The sequence below is a fragment of the Leucoraja erinacea genome, chromosome 31, assembly GCF_028641065.1.
Source record: "Leucoraja erinacea ecotype New England chromosome 31, Leri_hhj_1, whole genome shotgun sequence".
In the NCBI taxonomy this organism is placed as follows: domain Eukaryota; kingdom Metazoa; phylum Chordata; class Chondrichthyes; order Rajiformes; family Rajidae; genus Leucoraja; species Leucoraja erinaceus.
Window position 1 is genome coordinate 9138568 of NC_073407.1, and position 18862 is coordinate 9157429.

The 18862-nt window shown below is 44.5% G+C and overlaps 1 protein-coding gene across 1 annotated transcript in view; it reads left to right on the forward strand.

Annotated features, from left to right (window-relative positions):
- LOC129711880 (DENN domain-containing protein 1A-like) overlaps nt 1-8422 on the forward strand; it is a 472977-nt gene extending 464555 nt beyond the window's left edge. Inside the window, 5 exon segments of the mRNA XM_055659869.1 lie at nt 2619-2880; nt 2883-2958; nt 2960-3019; nt 3021-3157; nt 3160-8422. Of these exon segments, the coding sequence (XP_055515844.1) occupies nt 2619-2880; nt 2883-2958; nt 2960-3019; nt 3021-3157; nt 3160-3761 (1137 nt within the window). The 3' untranslated portion in view covers nt 3762-8422.
- The last annotated feature ends 10440 nt before the right edge of the window (nt 8423-18862 follow it).

Genomic DNA, 18862 nt, shown 5'->3' on the forward strand with positions numbered 1-18862 from the left:
AATCCTGTAGACTTAATTCATTGAGGTTTTGTAATCTCAGATTTGTACAGTTTTGTTTAGCTTAGAGATACAGCCCTTTAGCCCAATCGATTTAGAAGGATGAGAGGGAATCTTATAGAAACATATAACATTCTTAAGGGATTGGACAGGCTAAATGCAGGAAAAATGTTCCCCATGTTGGGAGAGTCCAGAACCAGGGGTCATGGTTTAAGAATAAGGGGTAGACCATTTAGGACTGAGTTGAGGAAAAACCTTTTCACCCCGAGAGTTGTAAATCTGGGGAATTCTCTGCCACAGAAGGCAATAGAGGCCAATTCACTGGGTGTTTTCAAGAGAGAGATTTAGCTCTTAGGGCTAAAGGAATCAAGGGATATGGGGAGAAAGCAGGAACACGGTTCTGATCAGCCATTATCATATTGATTGGTGATGCTGGCTCGAAGGGCCGAATGGCCTAGTCCTGCACCTATTTTCTTTGTTTCTACGTGTCCATGCCCACCATCAATGCCCGTTCACTAGTTCTATCCGACACATTGACGACAGTTTATGGAATTAACCTCTACACAATTAACCTACAAACCCGCACAACCTTGGGATGGGGAAAGAAACCAGAGCACCCAGAGAAAACCCACGAGGTCCCACAGGGAGAACATGCAAACTCTGTACAGATAGCACATGAGGTCAGAGTCGAACCCGGGTCTCCGGCGCTGCAAGGCAGCAGCTCAACCGCTGTGTCACTGTTAATGACGGCACAAGTCAGTCTAATGCATTATAACCTGTAGCAATGTTACAAAATGGTGTGATTTTAAAAATCAAGTCTGCAATTTATCCCATCAGATAAAGCATAAAATGAAGTTTAATTTGACACCTAATTAACTTTCATATCTTCAGTATTAAAAAAGTTATGGTGATTTTCATACTCGGAAATTAGCATCTTGTTCCCTATTGCTTTTCCATTGACGTAACACAAAAGCTGCGATCGAGGACAGTCAAAAGCCCATCACTTTCTTAAAAATCAAGAGATCGGAATTACATTTTCAGTTATTATAGATTGAAGCATTCTGAAACAAATATAAAACATCTTACTTGGATGACCTGAAATTAAAGCATATAATTAGTTAGTTACCTAATTGTAGCTAATTACAAAATTCTAGCAATAGACCAAGTCTTTATGGAGAAGAACAGTTTCTAGCTGGTACATTGGCATATCATAATCGGTAGCATTATCATACTCCTCAGATTGTAACCAATAAGCAACTCTGTACACCTTGTATTTTGCTGTAAATCTTTAACAATAGGTGGCATTGTAAATTACAAGTTTTTGCTCTTCAAACACACATGACATGCCTTTCTGCCCACTACTTTCCCATTTTGCTAGCTGTAAATTGGCATTTCATAAGTATCCAAATAACAAACTATCCCATTACTCCACAATAATGTCACAATATAACATGATTTTTTTAATCTCACTTTTCAAATTTGGCATTGAAAACTTAAGTTTTTGCTCTTCAAACCACACATGACACTGCAATTCTGCCCATTATTATTTACTTTGCCCATAAGAACTGTCCTGTATTTTATAAAAATATTTCTTAAGTATCCAAATACACCAAATATAACTAATCTCTTATGACATGATTGTCCAAAAAAAATTCACAATATAAACATGATTTTTTTGGAATCTCGACTGTCATGAATTTACATGCGGTGATGGAAGGAATTTAATGTTTAATTCCCACATTTTCGCAATAAAATTTGATTTAAAACATCCCCAGAAACAAGTTTATATATAAAATATACGAATTACATTTTTGTTTTTTTTGCACCGTACACGTTGTAGGCGTTGAGGGCGTTAACTGCGTTATTTATTTTTAAAAATTATGACAATTGTCTCGACAATTACACCAAATTATAAACGATTTAGATGCTTTTATGACATCGATTGTTCTTCAAGAGCTTATTTAAAGCTGCCTGCGATAAGGGTTTTTCTGGAACGTGATCGATTGGAACGTTGCATTTGCGGTGAATTTGAAAGCCCCATATCGGCAGGATGGGGCCCAAATCACGGTAATTTTCGCACCTTGCTATAACCTGTTGATAAGGGCAAAACTAAGGACCTTCCCCAAACCTGGATTTATATGACGTTAAAAAACTTAACATTTTTGCTTTTGCATTTTGTCAGTTCATGATGGATCCATCTGAGAAGAGGGTGTTCGAAGTCGCGTTGCATTTTATGTGCCTCACACCAAATTGTATCGGGCAATTACAATCTCTGGATTGAAAAAATCGGAACATAAGCGAGTCTTCACGCGCTCCCGGGAGTGGATCGGGCCGATTCCCGGAAGGCCGATCGGTTGTTCTTCAGCAGGTGGCTTAGGAAAGCCGCCTCCGATAAGCGGAAAACAACCTTTTAATCTCCCCCCCCCCCCCCCCCCCCCCCCTCGAAGGCGCCAAAGCCACGCACACGGCCAGTGGCAGAACTGCAGCACCGCTGACGGTAAGTTTTGTAACCTTGCTATAACCTGTTGATAAGGGCAAGCCAATCTAAGGACCTTCCCCAACCCTGGATTCTATTGACGTTGCTGCAAAAACTTAACATTTTTGCTTTTGCATCTTTGCAGTGGAAAGGGATGGCATCATCTGAGAAGAACAAAGCAGTGTCGACGGGGCTGCATCACACGCTGCCTCACACCAAGCTGCGGAGCACGGGCCACGATGACATGTCTCTGGACGTGAAGCCCATCACCAGCTCATCGCCTGGAAGCATTCACTTTGGTGGCTTCTCAGCCTCCGCTGAGTTCATGCTGCTGCTGATATTCTCAAACCCATCAAAGTCGACGGAAGGAGTCGGGATAGCAGGCCAACGGGTAATCTCAGCAGTCTTTTTGGATCCACTCAGCACCAGGACGGCGTTGCGACGGGGGCCAGTGCTAGCTCGTTGTCAGACATGTTGCAAGAGTCCGGGAGCTGAGCGAAACCCCCCATCTGCCAACCCATCATTGGCACCGCCTCCACTGAGTTCATCCCTTCCTCAAACCCCAGCTAGCCGATCTCCTGAGTCTGGTGGATTTGCTGCACCAGGGACATGACCTTGGTCCCCAAGTACCCACCACCCGCTTCCTGCCTACAGCTTCAGCTCCACTGGTGTTTGCTGCCCTGGGGTACTCTTACAGTTCAGCCAGACCCTGGGGTACTCGGCCCCCAGCCCTGCAACCATGGCACAGTTTCCCCAACCTCCCTCCTACCCGTTTTCCCAAACCCTGCCCTCAGCCCTTCCCTTCCCTCAGACTCAGCCCCCCGCCCCACACTTTGCCTCTCCTGCAGCCTCTGCTTTTGTCCCGGGCTTCATGCCGTCAGCTCCGAGCTTCTTCCAACCGCAGATGCCCCACAGGAACTACTCGGCTCCTTCCCTCCACCATTTGTACACTCAACCCAAGGCTCTGCCTCAATCAGGGACCTTCAGCAAGCAAAGCACAATCTCCTCGACAAGCCTGGGAGCCGCGAGCTACACGGCAACAGCCGCCAAAGCAGGTACGAATGTAGCTGATTCCAATCCAGCCGTGCCTAGCGCAGGGAAAAACTTGACCGAGCCACCTTTGGTCCCACCAAAGCCTTCCAAAGGTCCCGAAAGAATTTCCAAGCCCTCTGAGCCCAGCGTGGCCGGAGATCCCTTTGCAGCTTTGCTCAACACTACGAAGAAGGAAGCAGCAACGTCGCAGAGTAGAGTTGACCAGCTGAGGAAGAGGTGGGAGACGTTTGAGTAACAGCCGACACAGGAGTGCCCTGTGGATGAATGAGCAACACTGGAGACTCCATATACTGTGGCCTTTGGACACTTCACATTAAAAATGTCTCGTTAGAAAGGGTACACTGTACAAGAGGCTGTTCTGTATGGTTTCTGTATTAGCCATGAGCAGTGCGTCTTGTACCCGTGATAGTTGAGGAGAGGTGGTCTCACCACACCCCTCATGATATTTAAAACCCGCAGCAAGCCACGTCCATTGATTTACACATGACCTGCTCTAGGTGGTGATTTACTGTGACTTTCGCATTCGCTTTCCTGCAAAGAAACGCTCCCCGAAAAGCAGTCGAAGCTCAAAACTAAAGGTTGCCTTCTTCGATTGTTTTGTTCCTTTCATAACGCCCAGTGATGGCACCAAAGTCACCATCGTGGCACCTCGCCCCTAGCACTGACATTGAATCCTTGCATCATGTTAAGCAGATTCAGTACCACACTTTAAATTTGCCAGTGTAGTTATTAATTCTTTTGCTGCACCCTTCTTCCGTAGTGCACTGTATCGAGCAGTATTTTGATAATTCCATGGGTTATCATCAAATGAATCTCAACATTCTTAATTTCCCCAACCATGACATCAGAGAGTGAAACCTGTGGCTTCTGACCATGAACTTTTCTTTTCAAAGAGTTAATTATGACAAAGTATTGTGTATTTATTGTAATCGTGTGTGCAAAGGAAGCAGGGGCAAATCAGTGTTCAGCAGTATCATACGTTTCTCTCCCAGCTCAGCAAAGCTGCGTTAATACAGTCTTGTTAGTAAAATATTTATATTGGCTTTGCTGTGGGATAGGTTCTGCGTCAATTGATTGTGCCCGGGTTAATAGATTTTTCAATTTAGATTTGTTTAAGAATAATCCACGGCTCTGTGTCTAACGTATGGTCACTACCAGTGTGATACTAGCTAGCAACCTTGACTGAGTATTATAATGGTTGACACAATGTGCTTTGTGATCCAAGTGGAACCGATCTGTGCCTGTGTGTTACCACCAACGGTTTCATGACAGGCACCAGCGCAGAAGTCCCGATCGAAGTGAATCCTCCTCCAATGATTCAAAGTCCTCACCAGGTGAGTGGGGGACTTCCTTGAGCTTTTACCAGGTTTTTAACTCACTCACGCTGCTTACTCTCCCTTCCTGATGCACCATTCTCTGATCATAAATAGCAAAGGGTTTGTGCTTCCTAAGATTCTCTTAAATAACGCTCCCACCTTGGCCTGAGCAGATATTGGCCACTTCAGCCAAGAGGCTTGACAAGTATTGGAGGTAACTAACGTTAAAGCTACTCAGAAAGACATATGAAACAACACTCCTGGGGCCCACTGCCTTTCTGTATCTGTATTTAGCATTCACATCGTGACATTTTTACAAACTTTGAGGAAGGAATATTTGCTTAAGGGACTGCAGTACTATTTGTCGAAGCTGTGTTTTTTCCCCCAGTGTCCACTCGGTTAATGTACACGGATCCTTTCTGGCTGAACTCTGGTGATTCTTGTACGGAACAGTGAGATTGCACAACTCTATTTACAATATGATGCCGTGTAGTTCAAGCAAGATTTCGCCTCTCATCCTGCATCAGTTTCTGTAAGGCACTGGGCAAACCTGGTGTGCTGTGGGTTATAAAGACTGGCATTTCTAGATCTCCCTCTGATTTCTGACCCATTTTAGCGCATTATCATACCTTGGGGAAAATAAGTTCAGCCCACCATGTTTAAAATATGCAGACTTCGTTCTTATTAAGTCACGTAACCAATCAAAGATGTCATCAAATATTCCACAGATAATCTTGCATCTGATAATCAAAGAACATATTCAGTATTTATAAACTGCTGGGTTACGTCTTCTCTGCCATATCATTTCTCCACACTTTGACCTTATGCCAATAGCTTCAACATTGCAGACTTTACTTTAAATACGTGAGTAATGTCTGATGTTTTCTGAATAGAACTGTTACTGTTGTTCAATTCCGACATCCGTGTTCCATTAGAGCTCTTGCCTTCAGCTGCTGACACTTGTGTTAAAGTTTAGAATGTATCTCTTTCTTTGTAGTCTTTAAGGCAGAGAACTTCCAAATGGAAGAGGTGACCCGGGTACGGCAGACCCACCATCCCACACATCAGGTGGCTGCTGATTGTGCACATGTCGCATGTTAAGACTCTCCTACCAACAGGCTGCCCACACACCTCTCTCAAACACACACACACACTCTCTCTCTCAAACGCACGCACACTCATACACACGCACACTCCCAAACACATGCACACTCAAACACGCGCATTCTCTCACACACACATACGCAAACACGTACAATCTCAAACACACACGCTCTCCCTCAAATGCACACACTCACTCTTCAACACACACACACTCTCAAACGCGCACACACACTCTCTCAAATACACATCTACATTCACCAGAAGGCTCCATAGATGATAAAAAGGTGTTATATAATAATATTCAGGTTCCAGTGCACTTAATTGCACAGTCAGTCAGTCAGTGGCTCCCCAAGCCAGTGCTTATGCTGGGCGAGGGCAACTTGTGAACGTGATCACGGATGGAACAACCAGTACAAAATAAATTCATGTAAACATTCATTAGTTTATAAAGTATGTTTGTACTCATAAATAAAATAGTTTAATATATTTGCAATTTTAAGAGATATTTTGCATTTGCCTCCCAGCTAAATAACAAAATTTGGTTTTTTTTTTAAATTTTGTACAATCCACTCAAGATACTTGAAGCGCTTAATGATCAGTCCTGCTCTACATGACAGAACTTTCAAATACCTGAAGTGGCATTTTGTGGCCCTAAAATCATGATTGACTTGAGATGGAATGCTCACAATGTTAGTTGGAAAACAAGGCATGAACCACCAAGCTAAACATGCAGATTATTACTCGATGTTTAGCTGGGTTTTTTTGTTTTACTCTGCATATTTTGCGCTGTGAAAATGGCATCCCATCAGTGATGATAGTGGGATGTGGCTTCATTGGCATTAATTCTCTGCAGTTTGTCCTTGTGGCGAAAGTTTATTTATCAGCACATGATATGGTACTGAAGATTTGCTCGGTTTGAAGCTTGACAAATTCTATCGTGAAATGAGGGTCGTAGCAACATAAATTGTTCATGTAGCCACATAAGATGCCACAGTTCAAAACAAATACACCTTGGTCCTATTCATAGCCACTTGATAGTCTAACCCACATGACCAAAACCTGGCACAAGTTTCCAGATAGATAATTAGTTCCAAGCAGCCTTTGTACGTGTCTTTAAAGATATGAAATACTTAAGCACACTTCAGCTAAGTAGATGCAAAATTTACACATTTGAAATTAAGTCGTCAAATAATTGCTTTGGAAAATCCATGTGAAGTAGTCAATCATATGATACTGCAGTGGCTTTTGACAAGAACTGTAAAACACACATTTCCAGAGAATTGCGATGCGTTATTAATGTGCCTCAAACACTTCTGAATGTTAAATGAGTGTGATAGACCACAGCTGAGGTAGAAGACAAAGCAGCTTTGATGTTCGTGAATCCGTTTGATTCACCCACACTAAATCACTACAGCAATTCCTCACTACGATAACAGCCATCCTTGGCACTGTACAATACGACGAGAGGAATCCCGTTCAAGCTTACACGTTGCTTTTGAAAACTTGGCTCCCTAAACGCTGCTAAGTAAATGTACCAAGTTCCTGGGTATATTGTGAAGAGTGTTTCTTTACCAGCTTGTCAGGTGTGCAGTTTTGTTCTATACATCTATTTCTAGTTTAATATATTTGTCACTAATATTGTGATTGTGTTTTATGTATTGAATTTTATGGTGTTTGGCAAAAACGTTCAACTCTCCCGGAAGGGATTTCTTGATGTATTGAGTAACAGCAACAGAGTCCGTGACCACAAAGGTTTTCCACTGAGCTTTCATCCAGACTGGCCACAGATACAAGTATATACACGGTGAATTTCTGATGATGTTGACATTAAGCAATAGCTATTGAGTGTTTATTTTAATTGCAATAATAGTACATCTAGTATTTGTAACCAGGGGCCCTAGTGACACTTTAACCTCAACTGGTATCGGCAGTTTCTCGTCAAGTATTATGGAAGGCCCACGGTTTACCTATTTAGAGATTACTTATTTTGTTGTAGAATGTATTGACACTATGATTCTCAGTCGAGCAGTTTTTTTTTTTAAATACCCGCGCAGAAGTTTAGACACACGTTCCATAAAACTTGCCCAAAAGAAATGTCGCTTGGAAAATTCAGAAGGCAGGTTTATGTAAGTGTCGCCATGCTTTTAAACCCAGGCTTTTCCTCATGGCTGCTTTCCAAAGTTGGTTGTGTACAGAAATTTCTGCATTTCTATGTCCAAAGACACTGTTTAGTTTCTGACAACAAAAAAAATGGAATCAAAGTATGTGGAGATAATGGCTCACCGCACACATTGCTGGGCCCAGAGCCCAGAGGGCCGGGCTGAGATTCAGTGCGTTATTATTAGTGTGTTCTGTTATCGATTATCACTCGTACAACTGGACAAATGACTTTTGTAATTAAAATGGTGAAATGGAATTGTAAACTGGCTGAGTGATGTTGAGGGATTTGAACGTAATAAAAGTGATCATTCTCCTGTGCACTTCTCTGGGTTTTGTACTTCATCGTTTACTGGTGATCTGGTGCAGTCATTTCATAATTCAATTAACTTGCCAATCTCCAAAGATACTACCACTTAATAACCTTTATTTTAGTTCATGGTTATTACACATTCAGCAGAATGGCACTGGAGCCCATCACATGTTAGGCCCTGACGTTTAGTTATTTATACCTTTTTTTAAAATCTTGTGCAAAATTTAATAGGTTTCATTTAATCAGGGGATTATTTTCTGTAATGTCAGCAAAAATTAGCACCCAAATAGAAGGGACTTGAAGACCTTAATGTCAAAGGGTCCCAACCCATAACGTCCTCTGTTCATTCCCTCCACTGATCAAAAGGTCATAAGTGATAGGAGTAGAATTAGGCCATTCGGCCCAGCAAGTCTACTTCGCCATTCAATCATGGCTGACCTATCTCTTCCCTCCTAACCCTTTTCTCCTGCCTTCTGCCCATAACCTTTGACATCTGTACTATTCAAGCATCTATATATCTCCGCCTTTAAAATATCCATTGACTTGGCCTCCACTGCCTTCTGTGGCAATTAATTCCACAGATTCACCATCCTCTGACTATTGGAATTTCTCCTCATCTCCTTCCTAAAAGAACGTCCTTTAATTCTGAGGCTATGACCTCAAGTCCTAGACTCTCCCTCACTATTCTGTATGTTTCAATGAGGTCTCCTTTCATCCTTCTGAACTCCAGCGAGTACAGGCTCAGTGCCGACAAATGCTTGTCATAGGTCAACCTACTCATTCCTGGGATCCTTGACCTTCGGAGTTGCGTGTGCTGCCTGACCATCCAGCTCTTGGTGTTTTGTTCAATATTCCAGCACCTGCAGTTTCGTATGTCTCCTGTGTACCCAAACAACCATGTCCATTTCCCTCCACAGATGCTGCCTGGCCTGCTGAGTTCCTCCAGCACTTTGGTCTTTACCCAAATAGCAGGATAGGCAAAAAGAGTGTGAATTCTCCCAGGCATTCGGGAAAAACTTGTTCCAATGGAAAAAGCTTAATAAAATAACATAAATCCCTAAACCTATTCCAAATTTGTAGACAAGCAATTTAAGAATTTAAGTAAACACACTTAATTTTTCAAAATGTACGGGATCGCAAATGCACATTTCTGTGCTCCACCATTCACAAAAGCCCAAGCACTTTTGTGCCAGTGTTATTGAGCTACACAGTGTGGAAACAGACCTTGGCCCATCTCCTCAATGCCAACCCATTGCCATGTACATTTTAAATGGTGTAACTGTATCTGCCTCTATCACTCCCTCTGGCAGCTTGGTCCATGCACTTACCACCCTCTGTGTGAAGACGTTGCCTCTCATGCTGCCAGGCAGTGCCTGAAGTGGCAATAAGCAGGCATATCTTGAGATTTCGCCATGGAGGTGTGAAATGTAAACACGAGGAACTGTGGATGCTACTAACTTCTTACTGAAAATAGCCAAGTGTAAAGCTCAACTGGTGTGGTCTCTTGGTGTGTGCTTATGGATCGCAGTGCATCTGACAAACAGCACAATCACTTGAAATAAATAAATAAAATGATTCCAGCATTGGTACTGATGTTAATGATTTATTTACTAACACACTATCAGTATCCTGGGGATGGTGAATAATTTATAAAGTACTATTGAACTTTGTTACAGAGTCTTTTTGCTCTGGGAAAATGCGACAATCCTGTTGAGTGTGAAGAGAGCAAACACCCTCAGGGAATAATCTCCACAGCATGCAGGCATTATCATTTATCATCTCCTAATCATGAATCACATTTGGTTGGTTACAAAGATTTACGAAGTCACCACCATATGAAACTTATTCATTGCAAAATCATCTCCTTCAGCCCACCGAGTCCACGCCAACCATCGATCGATCACCCGTTCACACTAGTTCTATGTTATCCCATTTTGTCATCCACTCCCTACACACTGGGGGCAATTTTACAGAGGGCCAATTAACCTACAAACCCACACATTGTTGGGATGTGGGAGGAAACCCACGCAGTCACAGAACATGCAAAGTCTGCACAGATAGCATCTGAGATCAGGATCGAAGCTGGGTCTCTGGCGCTGTGAGGCAGCAACTCTTTATCAGCTGCACCGCCCATGCTGTTATTAAATATTATTGAAAACATGTTTCATTAAGACAGATTTTGCTATTAAAAATAACACTGGGGCTTAAATTAGCAGCATGGACCAGTATAGCACCCTTGAGATGGTTGACAGATCCAATGCGAATATTCTGAACTTGGTGTCTGATTTTAATCACTTTGGGGGTGCGTGTGAACATGGATCATGTTGGGGGACAGCTGAACAATTTTTCACGGTTGGCCTGAGAACTGGAGAACACTGGAGATGAGGAGAGCCTCCATGGGATTTTACTGATGTATTCAAGGTGTTTTGCAATTACATATGTGTTAACTTCACCGAGCAAACCTGGGCTGGCTGTGCCATTGACAGCAGCTCTACATAGCTCTACAGGACATAGGTAAGGTGAGTATTGCATGCAGTTCTGGTCGACCCATTACAAGAGGGATGTGGAGGCTTTGGAGAGTGTGCGGAAGAGATTTTACCAGAATGCCTGGATTAGAGGGAATTAGTTATAAGAAGTTTGGCCAGAACTCAGATTTGTTTTCTCTGGATCTCTAGAGGTTGAGGGAGACCTATTAGAAGTATATACGATTATGAGAGGCATGGAAAAGGTAGACAGTCAGAACCTTTCTGCCCGGGTGGAAATGTCAACGATTAGAGGGCACAGCTTTAAGGTGAGACGAACACAGTTTAAAGGAGATGCTCAGGGCAAGAGGGTGGTGAGTGTTTGGAACACACTGCCAGGGGTGTTGGTGGAGGCAGATGCGATAGGGGTATCTAAGAGACTTTTAGATAGGCAGTGAATGGAGGGATATGGATCGCATGCAGACAGAGGAGATTAGTTTATCTTGGCATCATGTTTGGTGCGGACATTGTGGGCCTGTTCCTGTGCTGTACTGTTCTATGTTCTATCCCATGTACCTGTCTAAGTGTCTTTTAAATAGTCTAATTGTACCAGCCTCAACTGACAACTTGTTGTGATGGCACAACTGTAACAGCGTGGGACACAGGTTCTGAGTGAGTGGGAACATGGCTGTTCCAACCTGAAACCACATGGAGCGACCCCATGCACCACCATAGGCTGGGACTAGCCCCGCCCTGCTGTGGGGAAATGTCCTGCCCTCAGCTTTTTTCTGACTCTCAAACCCCGTAGCTTTCAATATCTCTGAATCCCTTTGATGTCAGAAATGTTTAATAACTACTAAAGATTAAGTAAATGATTAATTCTTAAAATTATGTTTTTATTAAAAATATCTAAAAAAAATTAAATAATTGAGAACATTACTGGAAGCACACATGGTGTGTAAAATGTAACTCACGTTATTTTTCCCTCACAGTTGTACAGTCCCCTTCCACATAAAAAGGTTTGTGAATCGGCATATCCCAGGACGCTAGCGTGCGGTGGGCAGATGTGATGGGACATCCTGTGGATGGATGCAGCACGGTGGCAACAGCCCCTTAGGCCCAACTCATCCATGCTGACCAAGATGCCTCATCTACCAAGCAAGTCCTGTTTGGCCCTTATCCCTCTAAACCTTTCCTATCCTGGGATGGCAGGACTTTCATATGAAGAAAGACTGGATAGACTCGGCTTGTTCTCGCTAGAATTTAGAAGATTGAGGGGGGATCTTATAGAAACTTACAAAATTCTTAAGGGGTTGGACAGGCTAGATGCAGGAAGATTATTCCCGATGTTGGGGAAGTCCAGAACAAGGGGTCACAGTTTAAGGATAAGGGGGAAGTCTTTTACAATGATACAATTTATTTGTTGTCATTTGAGCCTCATTGAGGTTCAAACAAAATTTGGTTTCTGCAGTAATACACACAAGAAAAAGAACCAAGACACAACAAAGTTTACACAAACATCCATCACAGTGAATCTCCTGCTCACTGTGATGGAAGGCAAAGTCTTATCTCTCCCCTGCACTCCTCATTCTCCTCCCGGTGTCAGAGTCAAAGCCCCCGGCGGGCGATGGTAAGTGTCCTGCGGCAATTAAAGCAGCGCCGGATGATGCAAGGCCACGCTCCCGGTCTTGATGTTGGAGCCCCCGGCAGGCGCTAGCAAGTCCCACGGCCGTTAAAGCCGCGCGGGGTGATGATGTAAGACCCCGCTCCAGGTACTCTTCAACCCCGCAACTCGGGCGGGAGAAGTCGCCGTTGTGGAAGCCCTGAAATGCGGTCTCCCACCAGGGACCCGCGGGCTCCCGGTGTCACCGTCCACCAGACCTGCAGTTGGAGCCTCCGAATCCCCGGGGTCGGGCCGCAGCAGCGCGCCACCACAGCTCCTCCCGCTCCGAACTCGGCCAGCTCCGCGATGGTAAGTAAGTCCGCAGCTCCGCGACTGGAGCCCCCAGGTCGTTCCGGTTGGAGGCCGCTCCACGGTGCTAGGCCCCAACGACAACGGAGACCCGACAGAGAAAAGGTCGGGTTCTCCGTGCAGGGGAAAGATTTTAAACGTTTTCCCACCCCCGCCCCCCACACACATACACAGTTAAAAAAAAACACTTTATACTACATTGAAACGAGACCAAAAATAAAAAACGACAGACGGACTGCAGAGGTCGCTGCAACGTGAGTCGCGGACACATTTTAGGACCGAGATGAGAAAATCTTTTTTCACACAGAGAGTGGTGAATCTGTGGAATTCTCTGCCACAGAAGGTAGTTGAGGCCGGTTCATTGGCTATATTTAAGAGGGAGTTAGATGTGGCCCTTGTGGTTAAAGGGATCAGGGGGTATGGAGAGAAGGCAGGTACAGGATAGTGAGTTGGATGATCAGCCATGATCATATTGAATGTCGGTGCAGGCTCGAAGGGCCGAATGGCCTACTCCTTTTTCTATGTTTCTATCCATGTATCTGTCTGAATGTCTTTTGAGTGTTGTTATTGTACCTATACACTGTGGGCAGCTTGATTGCTATCAGCTATAGTCTTTCCACTGACTGGTTAGCAAGCTACAAAATAACTTACCTCATGACACATGACAATATACTAAATTAAACTTCTTCTAGCAGCTCGTTCCATTTACCCACTACCCATCTGGTTGCCTGCGGAAGGCATCACACATACTAAAGGACTCATCTCATTCCGCACATCACCTGTTTGCCCTTCTGCCCTCAGGAAAGTGTTACAGGTCCATCAGATTACACACCACAAGATTAACAATCTCACCAACCCCCCCTCCCCCCAATACTTTGTACGACCACACTATACTGTGAAATATTGCACATTCTGACTTGACGTTTTTGTTGTTTCCATTGTCGTTATTATCTAGCTGTTATGTTGGAGCTCCGCACGGGCGCCTGAAATTTCCTTGTATGTATTTACAATGACAATAAAGTGTATTTTTATTATTATGAAGCACTCTGAACATGCAGCTGTTGTTCAAATCCTTCCCACAGCAGGAACTGTGCCTGGACCAAATGATGAACATTTGTAGCGATCATTAAAATTTGGTGAAACAGGGCGGTTTTGCAGAGGTTATTGGCTCTTGAATGGCAGTGAGGGAGAGTGGTTGCAGCAGCAAAAGCCGGTGGCAGGAACCAAGGCAGCGGAAGGTGGTGGTATATTCATGAGAGGAATGGATCAGGTAGATGCACACAGTCTCTTGCCCAGAGTAGGTGAATTGAGAACCAGAGGCCATGGGTTAAAGGTGAAATGGAAAATATTTAATAGGAACCTGAGGGGTAACTTTTTCACACAAGGGCGGTGGGGCAGGGACTCTTGCAACGATTAAGAAACAATTAACAAACAGGTACATGGATAGGACAGGTTTAGAGGGCTATTGGCCAAATGCAGGCAGGTGAAACTAGTGTAGATGAGACATGTTGGCCGGTGTGGGCAAGTTGGGCTGAAAGGCCTGTTTCCATGCTATATGACTAAACAGCAACACAGAGTGAGCAGGGATGTTAATGATGGGATAAACCCTGCGACAGACAGACAAACCCTTTAGCAGACAAAAAATTACCACTGGCTCTGCAAAAGATCTTGGATCTTCCAACCTACCTCACTGAGCATGCTGCGCTTTAAAAAAACTGCACTTTCTCTGTAATGCTATAATGTTTTTTTTAATTATAATATGCTCCCTGGTATTTGTCTCATTTCACCATCCGTTGTACCTGTGTATTTCGGTACACATGACAATAATGAACTGATACTGAACCTTGCGGAGATCCACACGTCCCTTTATGTAGCAATTCCTGTTTAAGGATCCTTCGTTCATCTCAATAAACAACGAGCTTCTGATTTAATCACACTTTATGTTACACAGCATTTATCAGTGACAGACATTGAAATTTACAAGCCTATAAAATTTACATCAAAAATGTTTTTCTTTTGCAAATACAAAGTACGTATCAGTTTGCGAACTTCACCCAATTTTATAAACTTTAGCAGAAATTGTAGGGGAAAAAAGTCTGTGTGGAAATTGATGGTTTGCTGCCTGTTCAAGGAGTTTCTGGTGAAGCTGTTCATGATCAGAGCTGGCACAGGTTGTTGACCTGGCACTGGGATACACAGTGAGCTGTTCACACCAAGTCAATGTAAGGCATCCGCTTTACCATATTGATCAGGCATCAATGGTGTTCTTTAATGATAGACGGTGTTTCCACTCCCAGCATTCACTGTCCCTTCGTGCAAATGCAAAAAAAAAAACATTCACAGCTGCTGAGAAACTCAAACAGAAACAGCTGCTGGAAACACTCAGGTGTCAGGCAGCGTGTGTGGAGAGAGAGAACCCAAGTTCATGTTTCTAGCCCAAGTCCGTCTCCCTCTCCATGAATGTTGTTCAGTCGAATCCATTAGAAACTGCTACGCAAATCCTGACTGAGTTGCCCAGGGTGGATTTCAGACATTAACACAGCGGCATCTTTCTCTGAAATAATTTACAGACCATCTGACCAAGCCTGGCATTACGCAGTTGGTTTACATCAAAAACATAAATTTATTTGTATGCTGGTGTCAGTATTCGCTTTGAGTTCTTCTTCCCCATTGCTACTGAACTTTTTGTCCATATTTTTAATCGTTTCTCCAACTTGCCGCTGGACGATTTCTAATGTCCCATCAAAAAGCATCTCCAACTCGTTCAGAAATAAAGAGCCCCTTTCAGCCTGGATTTGTTCACCTTCATTGGCTGCTTGGCATTAGAGCTTTACATTCCTCCTCATTGTTACATCCTTCCTTGCCCTCTCTGCAGCCTCTATCAACTCCAGTGGCCTCCCTAGTTGAATGATTGAACGATACAGCATAGAAACAGCCCTTCGACCCTCCGACCATCGATCACCCGTCCACACTAGGTTGATGTTAGCCTACTTTCTCATCCACTCAGAGGGCCAACTAACCTACAACACCCGCACGTCTTTGGGATGTGGGAGGAAATCGGAGCGCACGGAGGAACCTCACGCAGTCACGGGGAGAATGTGCAAACTCCACACAGACAGTACCCAAGGTCAGGATCAGACCGGGGTCTCTGACACTGTGAGGCAGCAGCTCTACCAGCTGCGCTACTGTGTGGCCTTAATATTTACCGACTGCGCCTTGCCTGCTTTGGACAACCCTGCAGTGTGTTCATATAAACATAGAAACATAGAGTAGTCCATTCGGCCCTTCGAGCCTGCACCGCATTCAATATGATCATGGTTGATCATCCAACTCAGTATCCTGTACCTGCCTTCTCTCCATACCCCCTGATCCCTTTAGCCACAAGGGCCACATCTAACTCCCTCTTATAGCCTCCTGATTCATCCTCCTGAGCCACTTGCTGGGCCGTTCCTCCTGCCTCTCAGTACTACATTCACCTTCACAAAACATCACCGCACAACCCTGATCTTCAATGCCCGCAGTCTCTTGCTAACTTTCCCTTCATAGTTTTGTGTTCACTCTTTTCTCTCGTCTTCTCCCTTGTATCGCAACTTACTTTGGTGCATGTTTCTGTGCGGGAGCTGCCACACTGATAGGTGCCGTTAACTGATTATTACAAAATGAAGCTATGAGGTTTCTATAGGGGATACTGCACAGACTTGGCCCTCACGAGTGCCTGCTGCCATCGCAGTGTGTTGCTGCTTTCCCCGCCTCACCTGCCATCAGGAAGAAGGTACACGAGTCTGAAAAGTGTAACATCCAGGTTCAGGAGCAGTTTCTTCCCCACGACCATCAGGCGATGAACTCCCAACTCAACTCTGAACTTGAGTTTTTTTGACACTATATTATTTTTTTAATTTATTGAACTAATGTTTAAGATTTGTTTACTATATTATCTATTAAGTGCCGTGGTTCCAACCAAAGATCTTTGGTTCCAACCCTGTTTTGCTGCCGCGAGTAAGAATGTCACTGTTCCTTTTTGATACAAATGAGAACTAAACACTCTCGACTCTCGACTCTCTTTTGACTCAATTGTGAACCTCAGTCAGTCACTCCGACAGGGTGAATAAAAGTGAATTAAGCTCTTTGATATCTGCGTGAGGTCCATTTATTCAGACTTCAGGATTCGTGGAGACTTTTACCTGTTGGGAAGATCTCCCAGGCTCATTTATATCGGGATTGAAGTTTTGTTTGGTTTTGCGCTGTTGTGTCTGGCTCCAGTCAGCTATTAACACTGAGCCAACATTGCTCACCTGGATATTTGCCCAGGAATGTGAGGAGAATTATTTTTGCAAGTTCTCGGGCACTTAGAACCAGCTGGGGGTGTCATTCTCAGTGGCAATTGGAGGCCAACTGCAGGGGCTGAGACCAATAGATCATAGGACGTAGGTTCAGAATTAGGCCATTCGGCCCAACGAGTCTACTCCACCATCATGGCTGATCTATTTTTCCCTCTCAACCCCATTCTCCTGCCTTCTCCCCGTAGCCTTTGACACCCTTACTAATCAAGAACCTATCAATCTCCGCCTTAAAAATGCCTTAAGGCGGCCTCCACAACCGTCTGTAACAATGAGTGCCACTGATTTACTGCCCTCTGGCTGACAACATTTCTCCTCATCTCCATTCTAAAGGTATGTCCTCTATTCTGAGGCTGTGCCCTCTGGTCCTAGACTCTCCCGCTATTGGAAACAACCTCTCCACATCCATTCTCCAGGTCTTTCATCGTTCGATAGGCTTCTGTTGCGAGGCACACTTCCTTCACATTGACATTGGCCTTGACATTGAGTTTGTTCAAGGAACAGCTTTGGAATTGGCAGGCAACTGATGCACCTATTCCAGTTCCTGATCAGGCCCTTCAGCCCACAAGTTCCATGCTGACCATCGATCACCCTAGTTCGATGTTATACCACTTTGTCATCCACTCCCTACGCATTAGGGGCAATTTTACAGAGGGCCAGTTAGCCTACGAACCTGTGCGTCGTTTTTGGGATGTGGGAGGAAAATGAAGCACTTGGAGGAAACCCGGGTGGTCACAGAGTGAATGTGTAAACTCCACACACAGACAACACCTAAGGTCAGGATCGAACCCGGGTCTCGGGCGCTGGGAGGCAGTGGCTCCACCAGATGCAACATTGTGCTGTCCTTGGTTATTGTGGGAGATTCATCTCACCAGTTGAGCCTTTGTTGGACTTGCCTTACTGCTGCCACTATCCACCATAAGCTTGAACACCTCTATTGTACCTGCCTCCACCACCACCAGCCCTGGCAGTGTGTTCCAGGCACCCACTACCCCCTGTGTGTAAAAATGAATTGCCCCACACATCGCCTTTAAACCTTGCCCCTCTCACCTTAGCACTATGGCTCTGGTCCTTGACATTTCCACCCTGTCCATTGACTCTTATCATTTATATACGTCAAGGAGGAGGTTGATGTTGATGTTGACCCCCTACCAGAGGGTTAAAATCCAGAGGTTAAGGTTTTGAAGTGATTGATGGAGGAGGAGAGGGGCGGTGAGGAGGAATATATTTTCCCAGAAGGTGGTGGGAAGACTGGTTTACCATGGGTAAGTGACATTGGGATGGGTCCGTTGCAGGGCTATGGACCCAGTGCTGGGAGGTGGGATTAAATCAGGAGATTAATAAATTGAATTGATTGATCGAAAGATTAGGGGACAGAAACATGTTGGATAGAGGGTAGACAAAAATGCTGGAGAAACTCAGCGGGTGCAGCAGCATCTATGGAGCGAAGGAAATAGGCAACGTTTCGGCCCAAAACCATTCTTCAGACTGATGGAGGGTGGGAGGAGGCGGGGAGAAGAAAGGAAAAAGGAGGAGGAGGAGCCCGAGGGCTGAGGGAGAGGTAGGAAGGGAAGGAGACAGCAAGGGCAAACAGAATTGTGAGAATTCAATGTTCATGCCACCAGGATGCAGACTCCCAAAGCGGAATATGAGGTGCTGTTCCTCCAATTTCCGG